The 26,906-nt window shown below is 36.1% G+C and overlaps 1 protein-coding gene across 1 annotated transcript; it reads right to left on the bottom strand.

The window, feature by feature from the left end:
• Positions 1-1,643: 1,643 nt before the first annotated feature.
• smad3b (SMAD family member 3b) lies at positions 1,644-24,998 on the bottom strand. The gene is made up of 9 exons (XM_048168544.1): positions 24,574-24,998; positions 7,823-8,016; positions 7,572-7,700; positions 6,087-6,161; positions 5,947-5,997; positions 3,920-4,132; positions 3,684-3,821; positions 3,371-3,515; positions 1,644-2,643 (listed from the first exon to the last, which is right to left on the bottom strand). Exons 1-9 carry the CDS (start codon positions 24,774-24,776, stop codon positions 2,520-2,522), a joined length of 1,272 nt encoding a protein of 423 aa, XP_048024501.1. The 5' UTR covers positions 24,777-24,998; the 3' UTR covers positions 1,644-2,519.
• Positions 24,999-26,906: the final 1,908 nt, after the last annotated feature.

Here is a 26,906-nt window from a genome sequence, read left to right as displayed (position 1 = left end):
TGCTCTTAAAACATTTTATTATTAAAACGTACTTAACAAAAGTCAATATAACAAGAAAAGTGAAGTCTTGACTTCACAAGAAAAGTGAAGTGAGTGTACATTACAGAAAAGCAAAAGGGAAATTCAGGAAAAACAAGAATTAAGCACCGGTTTAAGAATATGAATTGATTTACTGACACTACTAGACAAAAAAATTTGTATTTGCTTCCAAATCAAGAGTGCAAGAAAAGAAACAGAATATAAGCAACATTCCAGCAAAAAGGAGAAATCTAAATAATATCAACAGTCCATTGTCAATCCTTTGGCCCTGTTGAGTCTCAGATGAAGAGCCGGCAAGATTCAGAGCAAAAGACACAGCTTGGAGGGGAATCAAACACAAGCGTCAGTTGTTTCATGAAACATCCGATTTGATTTTCAAAATCAAGCGGAGATTGTCAGGACTTTCACGATTCAGTGCTTATTCCTTGAGAAACCAGGCATCGCCCAATTAAATAAGAAATGCATACGGACTGCTGATTTCTGACCATGCGTTGATTTAGTTGTTAAATGTCAGTACAACAAATGCAGGGATTTAAATAACCTGAAGATCAAAGTGTACACACAAAAATCTAGCCATTGACACTGTTCTCTAGTGAAATCAATCTTTATGTAAAAATACAAGCTTTCCAAGAGCTGCCAGCAGTACTTGCCCTCCATTTTTCTGTGAAAAAAACCCCTCTAAATACAATAGTGAATATTTTTACCCACTCAAAAATCACTTACTGTAAAATAGTGTAGTATGTAGAGATATGAAATGCTGTTAGTTGTTAGATGACTTCATGAGCTTAAAAATCAGTTAATGGATTGACAGTCCTGTGTCTAAAACTTCCCTTTCATGCACACAGAAGACAAAGAAATCAAGTGAATGTTGTAAAGAAAAATGGTGAATAATATAGCGGTCACATTTACCATTGTTTGGCAAATTTTTGTCTGAAAAATCCAGTCATTTTGATATGAATTTGCTAAAGATTTCACTACTCGGATAACATCAGGTTCAAGTTGGTCACATGGATTCATGCGCAAAAGTGACTTCTGTGAGACCAGTGCTTCATACGTTTACATTTATGCATTTATCAGACGCTTTTTTTTCCCCGAAGCCTACCATACAATGGACAAGTGAAATGTTGTTTTACCCCCGAAATTTTGCACAAATTTCGCTACACCTTAGAGGTATAGTTTACCTAAAAATGAAAATTTTGTCATCATTTACTTACCCTCATTTTGTTTCAAACTTGTATGAGTTTCTTTCTTCTGTTTAACACAAAAGAAGATATGTGGGTAACCAGACAGTTGATGGCACCCATTGACTTCTATAGTATTTTTTTTCCTACTATGGAAGTCAATGGGGTCTATCAACTGTCTGGTTACCCACATATCTTCGTTTTGTGTTAAACAGAAGAAAGAAACTCATACAAGTTTGGAACAATTTGAGGGTAAGCAATAAATGACAAAATGTTAATTTTTGGGTGAACTATCCGTTTAAGGGTGTACATTTTTCTAAAAATCTATGTATACTATGACAGCGATGGCCACCTGTAGATGTGGGTGATAAATACTTTACTACACAATCTTAATTACAATACTCTAGGGCAGCAGTAAAAATATACTTTCGCAATCTCCATTCGGTTTATTATGCAAAAATACTTTTTACAAAAATGTCTTTGCTGAGCAAAAATCAAATGGTAACCATCAAGTTCAAGAAATATGGCACTATTAGCTACTAGCATTTGTCATTGACAAATTTGCAAAGCTATTGTTTACCGCGTCATTAGGTTGTAAAAACAAGTGCTTTTCATAATCAAGGCAAAGCAGCTTTTACACACTCAGTTCCTGTCAGAAGTATAACCTGGTCGACCGTTGTATTTTAAAAAGACAACAATCACGTTAAGATCTGTCCAGTGCAGTGCAATTTACTTGAGCACAACACAACTAGACACAACAACTAGACAAAGCTGCCCAGGCTAACATACTGTAACAGTTCACTCAAGACCCCTTCACTGAAGGTGGTGGAAACAAAGAACTCTTCTCTGAAGGCTTGTCTGGTGCAGCACTAAGTCGCCAGAAATGTCGACTAGGCCCCCTGTGAGGACATTTATGATTTTGAGCAATCATATTATGAGCCCATGATTCTAATACCTTAAGATCAAATTAAATGTGTGATACATTTCTCGATCAGAACAAAAACTGACAGAATCATAATTTCATGATCACATTAAATTCACAATGAGGAAAATGCCTCATTTTAGGAAATATCAGCCATGTTCCATGAGTGTCATTGTTCAAAGTGCTTCAAACTGTACGTGTCCATTTTTGCTCACAGCAAAACATTGGGATCTGTAATTGATAAAGTGACACTGAGTCCAGCAGGTGTTTGTCTCCCCCGTCCTTGCTCTGTTTGCTTGGCATTAAGCAGTAATAGAGGGTGGGTCCTGGATGTCATTAGATGATTATGGTTACATGAAATGAGCTGAGGGTTCATCCTATGACACGCTGGAGCAGCGGAGGTTTGGAGAGCCCATCTGAGTGAGCACCTTGTCCAGCCATTGCAGGGGGCCATTGAGATGCAGCTCTATCCAGCAGGGGGTGCTGGTCACTGTCTGCCGCCTGCAGGAAGGAGAATCTGGGTCAGTAATGTGCTTCCATGCCTGCCAATCATTTTTAACACACTACAGAGCAGCCCAGAATAACCGTTTTACATAATCAAGGGCAGCCATTAGCTTTTTGTGTGCTACTGTCACAGAAATAAAGTGATTAAGTGCCATTTGTGTGTTTTTTTTTTTTAAGTACTCAGCATTTACATGTACAGAGCAATAAGAAATACATTTTAATTCACACAAACAAATATAAAATTGTATTTATATATATATATATATATATATATATATATATATATATATATATATATATATATATATATATATATATATATATATATATATATATATATATATGTGCATACACACACACCTTCCAGGAAAATACTTTTAAAATAACTGTTCTATTTTAATATATTTTTAAAATACTGTTTATTCCTGTGATGGCAAAGTTTAATTTTCAGCAGTCATTATTACAAATCTTCAGTGTCACATGATTCTTCATTACTCCAAATATTCAGCATCATATGATCCTTCAGAAATCACTCTAATATTCTGATTTGCTGCTCAAGAAAAATTCTTATTAATTTTGAAACAGATGTGCTGCTTAATATTTTTGTGGAAATCATGATAACATTAAAAGGCAACATTAAAATATCTTCACTGTTATTTTGATGTTTATATGTAATATATGCATGTATTTATATGTGTCTCCTGTGATGTGTGTCTTTGCTTACCTGTATTCTGCCCCCCAGCCTTTAACAAAACTCATGCGAATGGTGCACATGCGGGTGAGCTGGTACACGGCCTCGAATCCCTGATTAACTGATTGGGCCAACAGAGCTGCAAATTCCTGATTATTGAAGATCTTCAGATTACAGCCTGAGAGGAAGTCAAAAGCAAAAAACACACAAAATATGTATGCTTAAGTGCTTCCATGGAACATAACGAGGAAGGCTTGACACTAGAACATGCCTGAGTGACTCATAGGATGTATATATACACAGCTGCACATTCATCCAATCACAGTGTACAGACAGACTGACTCACCTGGAGGAATCTTACACACTGTGGCGGGGTGCCAGCCATACCGCTGGTTACAGTTCGGACTCTGGACGAAAATAGCGCTGTCACTCAGACACTCAGCAAACACCTCACCGCCGATGTAATACAAACGCACGCCTCGGCCTGGGGAAAGGTAATGCGGTTTAAGAGCAAAAACAGATTTCAGAATCTCTAATTCCAGTATTTTCTGTACATTTTTCAGAAATGTGAGCTAAATGTACCGATGTGTCTGCGCGTCAGCTCCACGGCTGCGTTGCGGTTGACGTTGGACAGCAGGCCTAGGCAGAAGCGCTCTGCATTAGAGGGGTCTGTAAAGCCGTCCACAGTCAGAGATGGTTGCGAGGCGTGGAAAGTTTCACCCACACGCTGATTCAGCTCGTAGTAGGAAATCGAGCACCAAAATGCGGATTCACAATATGTTACCGGCTGCAGATCTAAAAAAACACACATATACGAGCATGAGAGAGGATGAGAGAAACAAAACAAGTGCAGAACAAAGTGTGAAACAACAGGAAAAGCACTGGACTTTGGATCCTGGTGTAAATCAGTGTATAGTGATCACACTGTTGACAGAATGTGGCCCTTTGAAAACAGCAGGCAGCTCATGTGAAATGGGTTATTTGTTATTTTTATTACAGGGCCTCCTGGTGTCTCACTGCAGAGATAGAACAACCCAGCGACAGGATATTATTATTATTACATTACCCTGGGCTGACTGAGAGGACAGAAACAAAGGCTTCTTTTATATGAGGTTTCCTTTTGCACAGCTGAGAGGCAAAGCCTGGGACTGGGGCTCCCTAACTATTAAAATATATTCAGGGATGGGATGACATAGGGATAAATTACAACAATTTATAAAATATACTAAAACACTAGAAAAACTGTTATTTTTAATTTGATTATATTTAGCAATATTACTTTTTTTGCAGAATTTATCATCAAATAAATGCAGCTTTGGAGAGCATAAGAAACTGTTCAAAATCTTTAAAAATTCTTATAGACTGTAAACTTTTGAAAGGTAGTATACAGTCAATCCTTAAAGCAGAACTAAGTAACTTTTTTACCTTCATAAATAGTTTTCTAAGTCCTTACGATGGTTAATTGACTTGTAGTGGTGTGTTTGAGTCGAGCACTAACCCCCTCTGGCACGTCTACGCCAGAATACAGCACTTGCAAATTGAGCTGCACCGACCCGAAACAATCTCGCCTCATGTTCACGTTCACGCGAGAGTGACAAAATGCTTTGCGGTAATTCAAAAACAATGTATATATTATGACTTTATAAGACAATTTCGAAAATGACCCACCTCCATCGAGTGTACTGTATTTGCAAATTACCCACCTCCTCTTTCTTGTACTGTATTTGCAAAACTACTGCGCTGGTAAGCGTTGTAGTCGTTGTAGTCCAGAGCTGCGCTTGGAGTATTTACGATAGTGTGATTCACTGAAGGAACCTGTAGGGGGAGCTTCGCAAATCTTACTGAGTTCCTTTTTTAAGAAATGTATCTGATTGGTGTCTGCTTAACATGACCCTACGCCAGCACCATTATATCACACTTCTTAATCTGACTAATAGTTCAGAGAACCACCTCAACTAGTTGATTTTGAAAGTATATGCACAAATCCACTTGTTATATGGCCAAATGATCTAAACAGCTAACTCCCCCAAAACATTCTCTCTTTTTCAGCCATGCCTTCCTATAGTTAACAACTGTAGACGTGCTCAATGGAGATAGCACAGGATGCTGGTGACGTTACTCATCTGTTTTACTGGCAGTGACTCGTCCTAGCGTTTTCTCATGGGCTCACTGAAGCAGACTTCCGTTCTCACTAATCACCTCACACAGGACCAGGCAGGCACACAGACCAACGTTATGGAGATAATATGTCGGAGATAATCCAGCCAGATTAAACTCAGACTCACAGTGGGGTGGAGTACTTACAGAAATCACTCTGACTCTCCAGGGTTCCCATCACAACAAACACTCTTGAAGGAGAGGATTGTTTCTTCATGAAACAAAACAACCACATCCACACATGCAAGGGGAAAGGTGCCGAAAGTGAAAGCCAAAGTTGCATTTTGCAACAAAATGTGGCAACTTTGAAAAACTTTAAGCATAAGATGTTTAACGTTTTAACTATAATTCCTATACTAATATAATATTAGTGTTATTTTATTAATCTATATCACTTTGACAATCAGGAACCTATGACAAATTTATATCACTCTGACAATCTGCGATCTTACCTAGGTTGCTGTTTGCAGGAGAGACAGGGTTGGGTGAAAGATTTGGGGAACCTGAAAAATAGAATTAGAAAATTATAAATAAATATATTCAGCTCTGGTATCTAATAGCACCTGCTTGTTTGTGATCTCAGGGCTCTAACCAGTGTCCATGCTGTGGTTCATTTGGTGGTCACTAGTTTCGCCATCCTCACTTAGGTAGCCTGGAGGAGGGGTCTCTGAAACATAAATCAGACATGTAGTGTTATTAATCACCACACCTATGCCAAATGTACAATACAAGACATAATTCAGTCTCCCTGCAGAGCACAAATTTAAAGATTCAACAGTTTTGGGTGCGTTGACCAATTATTTACAGCTTTAAGTATCAATTGACACTGTGGTACCAGAGGCTGAAACTATAGTAGTTGCAGAATTAAAAATTAAAAGTAGTGTTAATTTCGTTAAATTAAATCTATGATGAAAAAAGTTCGTTGACAACCTTTTTTTCCCCATGACAAAGATGACAGTAAGATTATTAAACGATAACTGTGACTATATCAACATGCAATATCGTTGACAAAAAAGATGAGACTAAAATGTAGTTATAAAATAAAAACTTTACCAAAATCTCTATTTTTTGTGTAGAAAAAAGAAGACAAAATATTACAGACTGCTGTACAAGCCTGTACTACGAGCTTTCATGTTTGCGGTTACCAGATGTCAAGAGTTTAAGTCCCCCAATCAGAGCTTTTCTATTAAAAGGCTACATTTTCTGCCCGGTGTTTTAATTAATCTTTGCAATCTGGCAACCATGCACACGCTCTCTCTACACTGCAGAAGTGCCGAAATTACCGTTAAGTTAAGATAGCTGGAGTTCAGCGATCTGCATTTGAGATATTCTGCTTAAATGAAAGTGTTATTCAGTCTACGTTCTGTCACTGTCTGCGTCTAAATCTGCGATCAAACCTTCTCAGTGATGAACTGTAATAAATCCAAACATGGTTCTCAACTTTTTGTTGTTTTACCAGTTTTTATTTGTAGACAGAGAATGTTAATTTATATGATAAATAGCCTATAATAAATATGTACACTAGGTGAGGTAAAATAAACTATGCATATGAGTCAACATTTTATTGATTTGTGCTTATTGGTGAAAGTGTAATAATTCTGATGAAATCAGAATATTTTTTTTCAAAATGACAACAATCATTGCAAATCATTTTGAGCAAAAAAAATCATTATTATCAGTTTAAACATTATGCAGCATGATGAAATTCCATTGACTAGAGAAGGTCCACCTAGAAAGAAGAATTCTTTCACTCAAGTCATGTGAAACACTTTTAACACCAATAGTCTTGATCCTCAATATGATGTTACCAGTCATGAGATCAGCACTTTGATCTCTCCCTGTCTTATTCGCTTTTACCAACTTTATTAAGACGCCAGACTAAACACTTTGATTTTGACAAAACAGCTTAAACGAACCGAGACGTGACAAAATCAACTCAAGCAGATGTGGCTATGAACCAGCATGTGTGTGTGTGTGTGTGTTAGAGTGAGTAATGCCTGTTGTGTAGTCCTGAGGGCATGTCTGGGTGAAAGTTAATGTGTGATTTTCAGAGAGAAAACAGAAAACATATTTTCACCCGGTATATAGTTGCTCGGAGGCTCAATGCCCGCTGGGAATATGGTGTTCTCAGGGATGGAGTAATCATCCAGCGGAGGGAAGTCTGTGGGGATGTCAGCATGCCGAGGAACCAGGACTGGAGGCAAAACTGCACACACACAAACAGGGGGAAAAAACTAATTTATCCCAATAAATAACTCAAATTAGTTTCAAATGAAAAACTGATTATGGAAGCAAACTGACTACAGGTAAAACACTTTCGGGGCTTACCTGGTGTCTCTACACGCTGGTAGTGGTAAGGGTTCACACACACCTCGTCCTTCTTCATATGGAAAGCAAACTCGCACAAGTCTACGGCACGCAGTTCATGGTGGGACTGCAGGTCAGGCCAACGCCACAGCCGGCAGTAGATCACATGGGGGAGGCCTTTTCTGTGCGATACCTGCAGACGGCCATCCAGAGACCTGCACAGGTAACAATTAAACAACCAGTCCCATAAAAGTTAACAATTAACAAAAAATCATTCTACCTTCTTAATGCTGACAGAACATTAAACATACAGCATGACTAGAAAAGTCCATTTATAAACTGTTTTTTTTTTTTTTTTTTTTTTTTGAACAAAGACTCATATTACTGGTTTGAATCCATTTAATGAGTCACTTGCTCACTGAATCACTAAATTGAAGCAGTTCTTCAGTGAGATATCAGTTAGTAATGTCAAATTCAAATCAAGAACTGTGACCATTATGTTTCACTTATGGCCCATGAGATCTAAATCAGTTTAAATACTAACTGTTTTTACATATGATAAAGTGTATATAAAGTAAATATTCTCAACTGAGTTTTTTGTAATGAATGGTACTCTAATTAAAAAAGAAAAACATAGAAATACAGTATATATCAATCAAAATCGGCTAAGGGCTAAAAAAGGAACAACATTTTTAAAAAGTGATTTCTTCACAACAGGATCTGCATTTTCATGGGTTTAAATAAAAGATTTTTGTGAAGAACAACTTTGTGTATCATTCCTGGTAAATCAAAAGCCAATGAATTTGCGACAGCTGAATGTAACATTTTTGGCAAGCCAAACATGTCAGTCTCGGAGTAACGTAATTTAAGCCACAAAATAAACTTCATTCCATAACTTAAGTTTAATGAACTACGCAAAAAGCACTTAGAAAGTCCTCAGCATGATTTTTAATTACTTATGTTATAATGAACATAATTCACCCCTCACGCATGTTATCACATCTGTCAAAAAATAACATCCGTCACAAAATCGATGTCTGTCAAAAAATAACGAGCACAATACGCGGTAGTATTTACGAGAAGCAGAGGTCCAGCGAGTACACGCATTTTCTGGAAAACCCAAACTATAGGATGTTTTGAATGTGTCAACACTTTCAGAGAAGAGGGAGAAAATGGCAGCCTGAGTGGCTTCAACATGCTGTCTGTCAGACGATAACAAATGCAATTCATAACGCACGTGAGTATAAATTTGTTCTTTACTCGCTGAGATTAAATCGGAACGATCAGGGAACTAAATACTTCACACTGCATGCTAAAGAGAATAAACGCCAGTCCAACTGAAAAACTTCACCAGGTTAGTGAATATCGGTTAACGTGTTGGTTTTGACTGACATTTTTTATGCATGAAGTACGCATTCTGATTCTGACATGCCTGATTTGAACATTTTCAATCATTTCCTATTCTTAACTGATCTTTATTCATAATTGGTAATAGATGTGAGATGTTAAATAAGTGATCTTGAGACGAGTCCCTGTAGTCGTCCAATTTGACACTCATATGCTGATGTAATATATATTATCAACTTGACAGATGATTTTTTATAAAATGTAGTTTGATCACTATCTTCTCAGTTATCAAAGTTTGATAAAATGTTTAATTTTTCAATAAAAGATGACATTTTACATGATTTGCTAAATTTATTCTGATTTAAAAAAAACATTTATAAGGAAAAATATGTAAATAAATAGTAATGCTGATAGTAATGTTTTTGTTTGTTAATTATTAAAGGGGGAGTGAAGAATCGTTAATGGTACTATTTAGTGGAACAGAATTTGAAACAGATTCATTAAATTCCTTATGATTCCACAATAATGGAAAATAAACAATGACAAAGCTATTAAAGGTGCAATATGTAAAATTTTCTGTCCGCTAAAGGTCGCTAGAGGCCTATTCAAAACAAAGGCGTAGCTTTAGTGCAAGTTTGAGCACGGAATCTTGGGACATGTGGTCTTCACCTCACAGCCGGTGGAAAAGAATTTGGATAGGACTCGGGAAGAAATCATGTTCATGGATGCGATTATTAACATTACTGTAGTATGAAGCAGAGCAGGACCGAGTGTTGTGGGAGCTGAACGAGGAGCTGGAGCGACTGCACAACACACGCCGCGAGCAGCGGGACTTTTATTATGCCGCAGTTGTCAGCACCGCTTCCGTTTTTCCGGTCATGAGTATGAGGTAACACAGCTCTGTTTATTATATTAGATACATTTGAGAGGGTTTAAAATTATGCTATAACGTTACTCTGTGCGTTCGCTCAGCGGCTGCTGTGAGACACTTGTTGCACACTGCGGTAAGCTAGATCGATTTTAGAATATCATATTAATAAATGCTGGATGGCTTGTGCTGATAAATGGCATGGAATTCATTTTAAAAACATATTGTATGATGGAGAAAATGTTGTATTACTGTTACTGAAAATAAAGCTGCATCTGATTATGCTATGTTAGCTACTTCACAAAATAGTGTTTTTCTCTGAGGCATGGTAAAGCATGGTACTCAAAAAAAAAAAATCAAGAAAATTAGAACACAAGAGTAAACGTGTTGAGCAATATAACAATAATTAGTTTTATGTCTATAAATATATCAAAACAGTTGTTCCCTTGTCTATTAAAACATGTAATATATTAAAGCGTCTTTTGTGTTTCCATGGTTTCTACAAAATTAAACTGGAAACCGAGGGTTAACGCGGGGTATGACGCAATTGATAGGCGACTCCTCACACGTCCCGCAGCCTTGGTTAAAATTGCAATTTTCTCAAGATTTTCAAATAGTTGGAAACATTTGGGATATTTTAAGTACTCAAGTGAACAAAATATATAACACTGGCCTAGTGGTTTTTGGATATTTTACTGCAAAATTCTTACATATTGCACCTTTAACATTAATTCACTGGTTTCCTATTCACAAAATTTGCATTACAAAACTGTATATATAACTGCAGAAAACAGTTCAGTTAAAATGTTATAACCAAACTGTTCCTAAAATACAACGTCCCTGATTGCACCAATGTACAACGTAATTAAAGTGAAAGCCCTATAAATCACACCCTGTGAGTCTTTTAATAGCCTTGCACTGGGTCATTCATTTTTCGCAGAAGTCAGGATATTCAAATGGTGCAAGAGACCCTTTTAGGTGGAAAGTGAATCAGGCCTTATTTTCCTACAGGGTGGAGAGGTCACCGGCTGTGAGAAGAGAAAGCCACAGAGAAAGCATGAATCATCCTCATGCTATTGTGGTCTACGCACCATGACAGCCATTGCTAATGAATTTCATCACAATAATGCATTTTTCACCCAGCATCAGGAGGATTATCCTAATTCTTTAAAAAGCTCAGGCTCAGAGGACTGACAGAAGACGAACAGAGAAAGCGAGTGAGTGAATTTAGAGGAAGTACCTGACTTGAGTTCAGAAGGAGGGGAAAGACAGCGTGGCAGAGCAGACAGCAGACGAGGCCTGCACACTTTTCCAATGTAATGTTTACCTATTCATTCAGCTATGCACCAGCAGTATGAATGCCAGCATTCTGCACTAGAAAAGTCTGTATTTGCCAGACAGAACAAAAAACATTAACCCAGAATTTAATGTGCTGCCTATCATCTTTTACGTAATATATTAGTAAATTTAGCTTGAACCCAATAGCACTTAAAAGAAGTGGTTGACTGATGAGCTATATAAAGGTAGAAGCCTATAAATAGAGAACAAGGTGACTGATACCTGATTACCTGAATAAACACATTATTTACAACAATTTGTTATTTTTGCTTATAAAACAAATGTGAAACATGCATTTAAGACTGAAAAATATATGAACATAAAATGAATTCAGAAAAAACTGCTGAAATCTGCTGAAAATTCCTAAATTGCAATAGTGTGAAATTCAGTGGTCTGTCAATCCAAATATTTAAATCTTCAATCTCCAAAAGATCGGTTAAAGGATTAGTTCACTTTAGAATTAAAATTTCCTGTTCATTTACTCACCCCCATTTCATCCAAGATGTTTATGTCTTTCTTTCTTCAGTCGAAAAGAAAATTAAGGTTTTTGAGGAAAACATTCCAGGATTTTTCTCCATATAGTGGACTTCACTGAGGTACAACGTGTTGAAGTTTTTTTTTTATATATATATATATATATATATATATATATATATATATATATATATTTTTTTTTTTTTTTTTTTTTTTTTTTTTTTTTTTTTTTAGAAAATGACAGATCGTTTCACTAGATAAGACCCTTATTCCTCGGCTGGGATCATATAGAGTGCTTTGAAGCTGCACTGAAACTACAATTTGGACCTTCAACACGTTGTTCCTCAGTGAAGTCCACTATATGGAGAAAAATCCTGGAATATATATATATATTACACTTTTTAACCATAAACGCTCATCTTGCACTAGCTCTGTAATGCTCCAAGCATTATGTAATCACGTTGGAAAGGTCACACGTGACGTAGGCCGTTCCAGAAAAGTGAATGTGCAAACACCCTACCACGGTAATTCAGCCTATATCACGGGGACATTCTAAAACACTTAACGTGAAAAACGCTAATGTGGCTTAATGTACTAAGACTAATACTTAGGGCTGTAACGATATGCGATATGAAACCGAAATCGCGATACGCAGGTCCACGAACCTGTATCGCGATGTGAGAAGGCAGAATCGCGACACACCCCTTCCAACTCCCAGAGTTATCCTTCCTGTCCAGAACCAATGCTACCACATTTTTAAATTACTATAAGTATTAGGGGTGTAATGATTTATCGTAGATGGTGTGTCTCAATCAGCTCTCTAGTTCAGTAAGTGTTTCGGGCACACATTGAATCTTGCAAGCAGGTTTAAACGTTTCTCATGTCAGTCTCTTGCATGGTCGCGTGAGAAAAGTCGTGGCTTTCTTTCACCGCAGTGCACAGCAACAGCTGTGCTCACAGAAAAGCAAAAGACGCTTGCGATGCTTTGCTTTAAGAAATTCTGTGGGGCCATTCACATATTGCGTCTTTTCCGCGTGCAAGTCAGTTATTATTTTCAAATGTAGCCGCGCGGCAGGCGCGCTCATAATGGGATCAACACGGTCGCGACGCGCATGCAATTCTCAACTTCTCAGAATGCCGCAAGCGCACCGCAGGTCGTGTGACAAGAATCAACCGATCAGCTATGGCCTTTCCATAACAAAACATCAAAAGCTCAGCCGAACAGCTGATCATAGCTGTACATGGTGGTTTTTATATCTTATCTCCATCAATATATCTCGTAGTAAAACTAATGCAAGGGCTAGAAATCATTTATCCTTTGCAGAAACATCCTGATCCTCTTGGAGAGCTCAGTTCATGGTTGCATAGCAACGACCGACGCCACGGGAGCGCAAGCGCTTTGGAAAGAAAGAGAAGCGGTGCGGCCGCGCCTTCCACGCGTTTTTAGACGCGATATGTGAACGGCCCCTATTCATAATTCTAAGTTCATGTTAAATTTAACATTTTTTTTCAGTGATAGACAGCCCTATTCAACTGTTAATTTGAATACAGAAGGTTTTTATTAAAATTTATTTATTTGATTGAAATGTGATCTTGTATGTACAACAAGGAAAATTATTGAAATTTGTTCATGTTTTTTTAATAAATCTTGTTTGAATTTCAGTTTCATTTTGTTCAAAATATCGTGATACGTATCGTATCGTGAACTCCGTATCGAGATATGTACCGTATCGTGACCTGAGTGTATCGTTACACCCCTACTAATACTATGTGCAAAAAATCAGATGTGCCCAGAATATGATCTTAACGCGTTTAATAACACGTTAAGCCTTTTCCTCCCATAGAAAACCGTTATAAGAAAAGGCTTAACGTGGCTCAATGTACTAAGACAGTGATTTTAACTGACCAAACTCACTAAATATCATACTAATAAAGTATACTATGTGCAGAAAATCAGATGTGCCCAGAATATGATCTTAACGCATTTAATAACACGTTAAGCCTTTTCCTCCCATAGAAAACCGTTATAAGAAAAGGCTTAACGTGGCTCAATGTACTAAGACAGTGATTTTAACTGACCAAACTCACTAAATATCATACTAATAAAGTATACTATGTGCAGAAAATCAGATGTGCCCAGAATATGATCTTAACGCATTTAATAACACGTTAAGCCTTTTCCTCCCATAGAAAACCGTTATAAGAAAAGGCTTAACGTGGCTCAATGTACTAAGACAGTGATTTTAACTGATCAAACTCATTAAATATCATATTAATAAAGTATACTATGTGCAGAAAATCAGATGTGCCCAGAATATGATCTTAACACGTTTAATAACACGTTAAGCCTTTTCCTCCCTTTTCCTCCCACTGACCAAACTCACTAAATATCATACTAATAAAGTATATAGTATGTTATATTCTGGGCACATCTGATTTTTTGCACATAGTATACTTTATGAGCATGATATAATGAGTTTGGTCTGTTAAAATCACTGTCTTAGTACATTAAGCCACGTTAAGCCTTTTCTTATAAGGGTTTTCTATGGGAGGAAAAGGCTTAACGTGTTATTAAATGCGTTAAGATCATATTCTGGGCTCATCTGAGTTTTTTGTACATATTATACTTCATTAGCATGATATTTAGTGAGTTTGGTCGGTTAAAATCACTGTCTTAGTACATTAAGCCATGTTAAGCGTTTTAGAATGTCCCTATATCACGCGTGACCTTTCTAACGTGATTACATAATGCGTGGAGCATTCCAGAGCTAGTGCAAGATGAGCGTTTATGGTTAAAAAGTATATAAATTGTTTTTTTGTTTTTTTTGAAAATTATCGTTTAGCTAGATAAGACCCTTATTCTTCATCTGGGATCGTGTTAGAGCCCTTTGAAGCTGCACTGAAACTGCAATTTGGACCTTCAATTCCAATATGGAGAAAAATCCTGGAATGTGTTCCTAAAAAACCTTAATTTCTTTTCGACTGAAGAAAGAAAGACATCTTGGATGACACGGAGGTGAGTAAATTATCAGGAAATATTAATTCTAAAGTGAACTAATCCTTTAAAGGGATGGTTTGCCAAAAATTTAAAATTCTGTCATTATTTAGTCACTCTAATGTCATTCCAAAATGGAATGCTGTATTTTTTTTCCATAAAACACAAATGGAGAATTTGAAGAATATTCACATACATGCTCTGTTCCATAAAAAAAAAAAAAAAAGTTCAGAGTGACCACATCTGTCAAGCTCTAGGAAATGCAACAAACACTATGCACAACCACCACAAGTCTTCCGAAGTTAGTTTAGTCACTGCAAATCTTGCCCTCAACTGGAACTTTAGAATATGATACCTTTCAACGGATTGCATCAGGTTGCATGCCAATTACATCATTTAACTATATTGGAGTTGAGAACTAGAGAAGGGAAGATTTTAAATAAAGTAACATTTCAGGATATTTGGACCCTGACCGTCACTATGAACTCTATGAGCTGCTTACAATTTTTTTTAAAAATGCACTTTTTGTGCATCACAGGAAAAACAACAGCATGCCTGTTTTGGGCGAACTATTCCTTTAATTCGCTCTTTAAACATCTACACCAAAATCACATTTAAAGAAACAAGTCAGCCAACTGCATATGCTTGAATGCAACATCAGACACGGCACAAAAAGCTGTTGACCAGACCCTCTGCGAGTTTGCAACCTGACAAAGAGAAGACAGATTATCCCATTGTCTGACTCAGACCACGTAGACAAAGCAAAGTCCTGGAGTCTCCCACAGTCACTGCCACAGCTCAGCTGAAAACAAACACACAATTTCAATTCCTTCTGTTCAAGTCAAACTGACCTCCAGACTGACCTGAAAGTCACACACAGCAGAACTCATTCACCCTTCTGTCAAAGCCAAGAGCAGCTTCTTTCTGTCCCACCCCCTCCTGTACACACACTGCCTCTCTAAAATCAACACTGGAGTCATTCACAACAACATTACTAAAACCAGAAATCAACACGGTGAATAAAACGGGCGTTTTAAAATAAAAAAGGCAACCGAAGAGAATTTGGAAGGAAAGACGGGGAGTGTGTGGCTCACCAGTAACCTCAGGAGCTTCCTCTTCGAGCAGCAGTGTTTGTTATCTACTCTCTCCCACAATTCACATCTGTGGAGTCACACTAAATCCATTAGTCATCATCATGGCCCCTAAAAGGCCCCTGACCTAAACTCTAACCAGTTTTGCCACTGAATTTTTTATGCTGTTGTTGACTACTCAATTTAAGGAAATTGTTCCATAATTGTCATTGTGCTAAATTATCTAAGCAAAAGATCAGAAATTACGCTAGACAAATTCATTTTGAATTGTAACAGTAATTCATAATATTACTGTTTGCACTTTTATTTAAAAAAATATCAGCCTTGGTGAACATAAGACTTTTGAGCATTTATTTAATTAAATGTAAAATAATTTATGATGATTAAATATTATTTATTAAATATTTAAATATTATCAAACTATTTTGGAATGTGTAAACATAACTGAGATAGTCCTATATTAAAATATATTTTCAACAGTTAACATGTCTCACTTTGGTTAGTGGCTCTCAGAATATCTGTGCTCTATTTGAATAAGCGAGCGGAGCAGGAAGTAGCGTAACCTCAGAAACTAAGAGAAGCTTGTGAGCAGGTGTTAATTTCCTGCTTTTGTTCTGTTGCACATATGTGCAGTCCTCCCTTTGCCACACAGCTGGCCACTAATGCAGAGAAGATTTCATCCAAAAGAGCAGAGAACATATCAGTTTAGGCAGCATCAGGACCTCACAGATTGTATGTCACAGTTGAGTATATTCAGACCAGCCTAACTCCAAAACTCAACCACAATCCAGAGAGCAACCCACGCCCTCCACAGACCTTGCACTGCATTCTTGATCTCTGAATAACCACGCCACATAGTGTGTTGAATAAACACACTCTCAGCTGTGTTTAAAGAACAGAGAAAGTCTGTCTGAGTTTGAGTGTGTGACATAGACATCCAAGTGAATGTTTTAAATGGTGTTTTGTGACTATATACATGAGAAATCAATACAAAATGTTAAATAATACCATGAGAGATGACACAGTAGTTTGGAGGTTTGCTTGACAGAGCAGTGAAGACAAGAGAAGAGATGCAGCAGAGAAGCATTAATTTCCTGTGTGAATGCTTCTTTAAAAGGGGCAGGATGTATGTGGTCAAACTGTAGAATGCCAAAATTTAAAACCACAAGCGATCAAGTCAGGCACAACTTCTTGACACTTTTTATTATAGTAGCTCATGACTGACAATGCACATATTGCATAAGTGACAAGTAGTAGAGTAGATAGTAGGTATGCTAACGATTAATCGACGATTGATTAATTGACGAAAATTTAAATCAATAAAACTTATTAAAGGGGTCCTTGATTATGATTTCACTTTTTTAACTTTAGTTAGTGTGTAATGTTGCTGTTTGAGCATAAACAACATCTGCAAATTTACGACGCTCAAAGTTCAAAGCAAAGAGATTTTTCTTTTACAGAAATAGCTTTTTAAGGACTATAACAAATGGCTGGTAGGGACTACAATGAGCTTCTTCCCAGGTTGGTGACATCACAAACCCTAAAATTTACATAAACCCTGCCCCCGAGAACACACAACAAAGGGGGCGAGGCCATGTTGGGCTGCTTTAGAGAAGAGGAAGAGTTGTTGTAGTAGAGTGTTGTTGCCATGCCGTCATTTTACGCCGGACTGCTTCACAAACGAGGGTCAATTCAATTGCTGGATTTGCACAAAAGATTAACATGTTGAGTCAAGTTGAATCAACTCCACAACAACTACATACATTTATCCACCAACCATTCAGAAACATCCAGATGCATTCTAAACTTCTTCCTGAGTCTCTCCATCAGTGTTCGACTCTGGTTTGAACAATGTAAGGCTGAACACTGTTACTGGCAATCGTCATTTTCGATGCATGAGATTCTCCAGCTTTGTTGTTGTTGTTGTTGAGCAACCGAAGCGCAAGCTGTTAAAGTTCCGCCCTCTTCTGGAAAGCGGGCCGAGAGCAGCAGCTCATTTGCATTTAAAGGGGCACACACAAAAACAGTGCGTTTATGCTCACACCCAAATAGGGGCAAATTTGACAAGCTATAATAAATGAACTGTGGGGTATTTTCAGCTGAAACTTCACAGACACATTCTGGGGAGAACAGAGACTTATATTACATCTTGTAAAAGGGGCATTATGGGTCCCCTTTAAGCAAGGTCATATAATGAGCCTAAGAACTTCTTGTGTAAACGGCACAATAAAAGTGCATAGAATAAACAAGTAATAAGATCCTGGTGGATGAGTGATCTTCCAGCGCTGTTTCAGCTGTGCGCTCTTATTCTATGGCGCATGATAAATCAAGACCTGTCAATCTGAGCAATCAGCACAGAATCTCTGGATCAAGAAGCAGCAGAAACAAGTGATAGAAGCATTGCTTGTGCACAGTTGCATATGTAAAATAACATGACTATCAAACATTAAAGAGGATATATATCAAAACTGCCTAACGTTAGTGAATGAAATTTTGACCCATGAAGATGTACAGGACTATGAAGCTTTGGGGGTGTTGATGGATGCAATCTACTCTATGTTTTGATTGTCGTTCTGAATTCGATCCGGACATAGACTTTTAACAAAAATGCGACTTTCTCAGCTTTTTTTGTTCAAAATGTTTTTTTTTTTTTTTTTTAAATGCATGAAGCTAGAATAAACCCTGATTTGATCAGACAAAAATGTGTGTAGTGAAAATCAATAATATTGATACTGACATATTGTGAGAATCAATATTTTGGTTCTGTTTTTAAGTACACTAGATGACATCAAACACACATGAACTAAAAGCCTCAAAGCCTTTGAGGGACAGTGCTGGAGTAATTCCTGAACTTTGCCAAGCTATAATGGAGGGATGTGTGAGGAAATCAGAAGCCAAACGGGAAGACGGCAAACAAGAACATATCCCAGTGGGATGTCAGTGGTAAGCAAGCACAGCGTAACGATTAAGCAATTCCAGCGGACCTGCCATAATCTGTGATCTCTAAACATGGAAAACAACTGGAAGATGAGATAAGGTACACAATACAGATTTTTTTCCAGAATTCTCTGCTCTTATCGACACAGATGGTAAGGTATGCACTTGCGTGCTCAAGTATGTAACCCCAGGCTCAAATGCTGCGTGCTGATATCACCACTAACACTATGTTTGTCTCCAGGGGAATCCCACTGAGATTTCTTGACCTGATTCTCAACCATTTATCTGTTTACACAGACCTGTATGGACTGAAAATGTTCTTAACGTGACTTTTTGACATTATTAATAGGACTGGGGTATTAGTTACATTTTATTTTCAATTACTGAAAACAATTGGCTTCCCATGATTGTGAAAACAAGGCTAATTAAGACAATACAATTATTGTGTCGCATTCTGTTTCACAATAATGCTCACATGTCCCTTCCTAAATATATATACATGAGCGCGCATGTACGTATGTGTGAGATTATATATATATATATATATATATATATATATATATATATATATATATATGTGTGTGTGTGTGTGGTTATCTTGCTCTCAGTATTGACCAAAATAACAGTGATTATTAATTGCCTTAATCAAGCAGCCCTATTTATTAGTAACATAAATGAGGCTGAAGATGTGGAAGTCTAGTTCTTTAACCCGTGATAAACATTTTTATGTTAAAATCCCATATCCCAGGTTAATGTACAGAGAAAGCTATTAGTAAGTCATTTGTAAGGTTGACTTCCCTAAAAAATGTGAATACTGCCGTTTTATCTGAGAATACTAGCCAGCCAAGACAATAACATTGACTCAACCAATGGCACGAGTTTGGAACGAGGCTATCTGTTTGTCTGAACCAAAATGGCATACAGAGGGAGTTGTACGAGAAACATGTCTGATAACCATTTTTTCATCAAAATAAATGATACAATTAAATGCCATTGGACTTAACCTATGCAAAGCATATTTTTTCAATTAGCAATCACAATATAATTCTTCAACTTTATCTTGCTAAATTATTGAATGAAAATTACATGTACTCTGTAAATTACATGTACTGATATTGTCAAGTAAAAATATGCATATTGCAGTTCTCAACAGCCACAAAGGCTTTGCGTTTACATCTGTAGGGCTACTAATTCTCCAAATCCTTTTACCCATGACAAAATGTCCTGAGTACAATTGGATAGAACTACCACAGTGGTTATGATATAACAAGCTTTACTCTCCTCCATCAGCACCATCTAGAGCACAGCACATTGATTTAAAAACACTATCAAAGGCAGTGTATGGACGATGTTGAATACACCAAAAGACACAAAACATCAGGTAATTTACCCAATAACATTAACATTACATAAAGAGCCATCACATCCACTAGTTTCAATTATTTGCTTTGATAGTCTTTAACCTCACCACTGGTCAAATATTCACTGAAGGGCAGAGCCGGATTAACGCAAAGGCAAACTAGGCACGTGCCTAGGGCCCGATTGGCGGGATGGGGCCCAGACAGAGGGACAAAAAAAAAAAAATAATAATAATAATAATAAAAATAAATAAATAAAATGTACAAATGTCCTATCTACAATTTATTTCAATATTTATTAATTAACTAAAAATAGTGACGATGTTTATCTTAACCATAGTCAGAGTGGGTCCGATGGACTCGCCAAAACGAACACATCCTGTGGGTGTTGCGAAGCAAAATGCTAAATAAAGCTTGCCATAAAAAGCCTGCAAAAGTAATGATTATGAAAGTGACAAAAACAGCAAGGAGACATTTTAATTGTTTATTAATAAACTAATGTTTTCTGAATCAGTGTCGGCTGCGAAGATGAAGTTGACATTACTGACTCGCATCATCTCCGTGGACGCGCTTAGAGAGAGAATGCACATTTCATTCGGATGATCATCAGAGAGCCTATTTCTTTTCGTTTTGAATTATTTTGTTTAAAAGTAGACATTTCAAGCTTTCTATATATTTCTCATGTCTGTGAGGCAAGCAGCCGCTGAGTTTCGGTTCATTTATAAGACGCGCCAGTTCATGCGCCAGTGATCGCGCCGGCACCTCCATGTCATTATTATATTGCCTGCTATATTTGCTTCTTATTTATTAAATCCAGGCAATTGGTTGATGAAACATTGATTAAAATTAAGATACAATTTTTACAAAACGAAATTCACTTTAAAGAGAGGCTTTCTACAAAACAAAACTTAATGAAGTGTTTAAAATCATGTCTGACCCATTCCATGTGTCCCGATATATTGCGCATGATGCATCTTACTCATGCTGTTCACTTTTCATAATCAAATAGATTAAATTTAAAAATAACATTATAATAGGCCTATTTAAACATAAATATTAAACTAAATACGTATTTAATGGCTACCAACACGTATACAGTACAGAGAAATTGCATGTCCATTTCATTTATTTTAAATATTCAATATTGGGGGCATTTTTTTTAAAGTAAAAAACAATAGTTACTTTCCCTGGTATTTAGTTCCTTTTATAATAATGTAACTCGGTTATTAACTCATTTACTATTTGTGAGAAGTAACTAATAACTATAACTAATTACTTTTTTAATAACGTGCACTGCATTTGACACACAAGACTCACAGAAAAGAAAAGACAGAAATGCGCAGCAATATCAAGTTCCCTTTCACTCTTGAACAAACAATAACACACAGAATTATGCCTGTTTTGTCAAGTATCCTCATAGAGTAGTCTTAAAAGAGTTAAATAACGTCTTAAATGAACTTAAAGAGTTGTGAGAAAATGAGATGCGCGTCACATCAGCGGGAGCTCTTAAAGTGACAGCAGCCTAATAAACCAGTTACTGTGATGTCTGTCATTAATGTTCATCAAAGAACAAAGCCAACAGAGACAATTGCTTTAATAAGGCTTATGTTTAATTTATAATTTATGCAGTGAAGACTGCATAAAGTGTTTGATAAATTTATTCAATTACTATATATTTCCTACCTGTCTAAAAGGTAGGAAATATATGGATACATTTATTTGGGCCAGGCCACAGATACATTTTTTTTTAAAGCTGTTGCTTTAAGTTGTTTCTACATTAATTTGGAGAGTAACGGTAAAATTATTACAATATTAAAGAGGGGAGAAGAGTCAGGGGCCTCCAACATAAATTATGCCTAGGGCCTCCAAATGTCTAGAACCGGCCCTGCTGAAGGGCGTTATTTCAGCATTACCTCTAATTCAAGGTTTGATCTGTAAGCATTAAAAGACGCACAGTCAAGCTCTCAAAATTAATATTTGTTAAAAATAAAAAAAAGCCTCAGTCTGCCCCAGATATCACAGACTGTTATATAACAGCTTAGCTTGGCACACAGTGGTGGTTGGCATTTTATTCACTAGTACGAGCCTGAACATTTAACTTTATCGCAACCGCTTAAACTGTCTCTCTGTTATGAATAAAGATGGGTGAAGTTTATGGTCATCCATATAAGCTTTCAAAGCCAACTCAACAGTTAAAAGTAACTAATATTTTTCAACATAGTCAGCCATTCTGGCTAGCTAGCAACTGCTTGTATGAATGCTAGCAAACTGGTAAAATGAGAACTATTTCTTTTTTTAACATTTAAACTTAGACCACATTATTATTTTACACTTGGACTTTATGAATACACATAAATGACAGCTTAATGATTTTTTATTTTTTTTGTACATTTATTTAAATACTGCATGTCCCCTCTTTTTGTCACTGGTGTTACCTTACTTCTCTGGCATTTTTAAACATTTTATGAAATATTATTTCTCATTTTTTTTCAGCACATGCAGTCAGAGTTACAGAATAATAATGATAATGCAAAAAATAAGGAGATTGTGTGTTATTTATTTTAATCAGGTTTGTTAAAAGTGTGATTGAATGATGTTAATTCAATTGCGCAACCATGTATTTGCTATAACAATAAAAAATATTTGAAAAACAATAATAAACAAGTAATGATACAATCCTTTACATCTTAATTCTTGAGTGTAGCAGAATTCAATGAATATAAAATTATTATCATGTCACATATGACATTTTATTTAATGTGACAGACAAAAAACAGTAACACCAGTGACACAATGAATCACCAGTGACATATACATAAGACCAAAGATCCTTAATTTTTCAACTATAATTAAGTAGTTTGGACTAAATTTTTACATTTGGTGTACAATAAAAGACTGTCATTGACACTTAGTGAAAGCAGTCAGTAAAAGATTATAAACAACATTTTAAAACTGTCTGTAAAGTCGCTGCACTGAATTTAGCCAAATCCCCTTAATTTAGCCATATCTGACCAAAGGAGGATTAACAATGAGATAGAAAAGTTAGAATCATGTAATCTTAGTGCTTTTTTTATGCAAAATAACTAAATGAATAGCTTTAAACAAAGTTTATCTATAAACGGGTAACACCAGTGACGGTACCACCAGTGATATTTTCATAAAAAGGTAACACCAGTGACAGTAACACCAGTGACATTTTTCATAAAAAATGCATTTTACAAAATGGCTGCTGCAAGGTGTCAACCCACATGTTGTCAATCATGATATATTCACTAAATCAAGTAATTTAATCCATTTGTATTCTAGTTTTTTAAAATTCCCTAGCAATAAAGTAGGTCACACCAGTGACTTCAACTAAAAGCTTCATATGAAAATATGATTTTATAATTAAAATATCTGATAACTGAAAAGAGATAGTGGACTTTCCATTGGCCTTTCTTCATTGATCTTCAGGAAACAGGTAGAAGGAAGTCAAGTGATGTCATCAGTGTGATTTTTTCTTTCAAAATAAGAGATTTTTGTTAAAGGTAACACCAGTGACACAACACCAGGGGACCACTACATTCATTATATATTTTATAATATTTATTTAGCATTTGTTTTTTTATGTCATTTACATTATATATTTGATAGTTATGTATACATTATTGTATTTGAAATGGTAGAAAAACCTGTTTGTGAGCTCAAAATAAAGCACTTTCCCTCTGTACATGACTGTGGGGACGAGCACTTCTGTGGCGCTTGGAATTTTTATAATTAATTAAAAAACAAATATTGCCACATTGATGGCTCAACAAGGTTTCATTGTTCAAATAACATATTGTTTCATATTAAAATATAAAAAAATTGTAATCCTAAAGTGTTTTTCAAGTGTAATATTTCTGTAAAGTCTAGGGACAGAAAAGTGGACGTTTCTGTAGAATGACCCATTAACCAAAAACATTTTTTCCTTCTCTTGATACTGTCAAACGACAAATGACACTGCAAAGCAATAATGGCTTTAGCAAGTTAGCCAACAAACGACGCGCTCACTTTAGTGTAACGTAACTGTCAAAACAATTAATGTTTTATTGACAAATGAACCCCCAAAAAACGGCTGAGAAGTACTCAACGCATTAACAATTTAAGCAGTATTAGAAAAGCCTGTTAAAATGAGAATACCCGCTGGCTTTTGCTAGTTAGCAGCGTTAGCCTCACAGTTCTTGGTCGTGTATGGATGTGTCTCAAAAAACTAGTGAGCTGTCTAATTAGACAACCTTTTGGGAACCAAATTTGCTTTCGGAATGTTTACAATGTGAATAAGATGTCCAAAATGCCATCTAGGTAAGCAGCTCACTATGTTTTAGACAGCCTACAGTATGTACCTCGGTATAGTGATGCATTTGGTGTTGATATTCTGGGTGGTGATGGCCTTCTCCAACTCCTCCAGCTGTCCTGTCTTCTTCAACTTCTTCACCAGACTCTTCACTGCCTTCTCACACCATTTCTCCTCCTGTCCGTTCTGCTCGCCCTTCTTCCAGCCCAGAAGTCTCTTTACAATCGGTGGCGTGAAAGGCAGTATAGACATCTTTAGTAAATCAACAACAGCTCTAAATATATTCCTTATCAGGGGACTACAAGGTTCTATGCTTTTAAAGTCGTTGTTTAAATGGCCAGATCAAAAAGAACAGAAAGTTTTTTTTAAGGCCAGTCACATTGCCGGTTGATGAGAGATGTTCAGCCCCTCATGTCTGTGGAAAGTGAACAGCAGCACACAGATGAAATCCGGCGAGACGCAGCGCTGTCTGGACCCGCCCCTCCTCCTCCTCCTCCTCCTCCTCCTCCTCTTTAGTTTAGACTAGAGATTTTGGAAATAAGACATAATACATTTTAGTGTCAGTTTTAAAAATGATAATATATATATATATATATATATATATATATATATATATATATATATATATATATATATATATATATATATATATATAGCACTGTCCGTTTTAACATAAAATTAAGAGTATTTGCACATTATATAATTATCTTTTAGAAATGAAGAGATTTTGAAAATAAAAACATTCATTCAAAAACCCAAATTCTATATGTGCTTAACACATTTATTTATTTATTTTATATGTTTGTTTGTCGAAATAAGATACATTGTAGTGTCAGCTTTAAAATGAATATTTTTTATATTATTTTGTATTATATATTATATTATCCAAAACCCTAGCATTTTGGAAATGGATGAACACTATATTATATTATATTATATTATATTATATTATATTATATTATATTATATTATATTATATTATATATGTGCTTAACACATTTATTTATTTATTTATTTATTTATTTGTTGAAATAAGATACATTTTAGTGTCAGCTTTAAAATAAATATTTTTGATAATATTTTATATTATACATTATATTATCCACATCCATAATATTATATTATATTATATTATATTATATTATATTATATTATATTATATTATATTATATTAGTACTGTCAGTTTTAAATTAAGATTATTTGTATTTAATTATCTTGTAAAGAAAAAAGTTTAGTGTGGGTTGAAATATTCTTCTTCTTCAAAAATGCCTAAATACAACTTTTAATGATGGCCTAGCTTGGATTTTTAACAATCGTCATTGCATGTTGACTATATTTTATTTTATTTTAGTTTGTTTTGTTTATTTAGTTGTGTTTGAACTATTTTTGCTTAAACATTTAGTCTTATTTGTTTAAGCAAAATGCCTCACATTTAATTCAATTCCATAAATATGCTATTTTAAGTTGTTGTAACACAAATCAAACTGATCGAATAAATGGGAATAAATAAAAAAGAGTTTTCTGAGACATCATTATTTGCATCTGAAGCTCTGGCTCAAGTTGTGTACAATGGTTCTGGACTCGAGACGGGGGTGGGAGGGGGCAGGGGTTGAGACAACAGCAGTCCTGTGTGCACTTGCATACATATTCAGGCCTGTTGCAGCTTGCCCTCGGGCATGCACTACTGGGAATGTCCCGAATCAGTTCACGTTCATTCAGGAGAAGGCTGTCAATTCAGGCCAGCTGGAGGGAGTACAAGGGCTTTGAGTCCACAGAAATCCATCTCTGTCTGACACTCTCCTCTGTGACACATTAATCAAGACATTTTAAAGATCACATCCATGTTTGGATGACTCAAAACGGATAACAAAAATATGACCGGTTTTATCACGATCACTACTTAAATAACACCTGTTCTAATAAATCAAATAACTGTAACTGAGAATCCCATAATTCTTTCAACATTTATTCAGTAATTCAAATATTAAGCAAGACCGAATTCCCCGAAAACACTGCCTTATCACCCAGTGAAACAAAAACAGCTCTGACTTATTTTTAAAGCCATGTCCTCTGAGAGCAACAGATTGCACTGGCATAGTAAAGAGAAATGGCATGTCGGTTGCCCCAGCATGTGAAGTGTCGACACATTCCCTGTTTTACAACCCACAATGTAAGGTCCTAAAATAGAGGACCCCTCTCTGGCTAACCCTTTGATCCCCCCAATAAAAGTGATTTAATTTCACCTTGAATGCATCCTGTGGAAATTGTTAAGGTGACTGGGGTGTGGGTATTCTGATCTGTTTGTGGGCTGTTATTCATACAGTATGTACTGAATACCATCCCCCTCCCCCTGCACTTATGATATAAATAACTCTACCCAG

Source organism: Megalobrama amblycephala, linkage group LG19 (genome assembly GCF_018812025.1).
Source record: "Megalobrama amblycephala isolate DHTTF-2021 linkage group LG19, ASM1881202v1, whole genome shotgun sequence".
Taxonomy (NCBI): domain Eukaryota; kingdom Metazoa; phylum Chordata; class Actinopteri; order Cypriniformes; family Xenocyprididae; genus Megalobrama; species Megalobrama amblycephala.
This window is presented reverse-complemented; position numbering and strand designations above follow the sequence as displayed.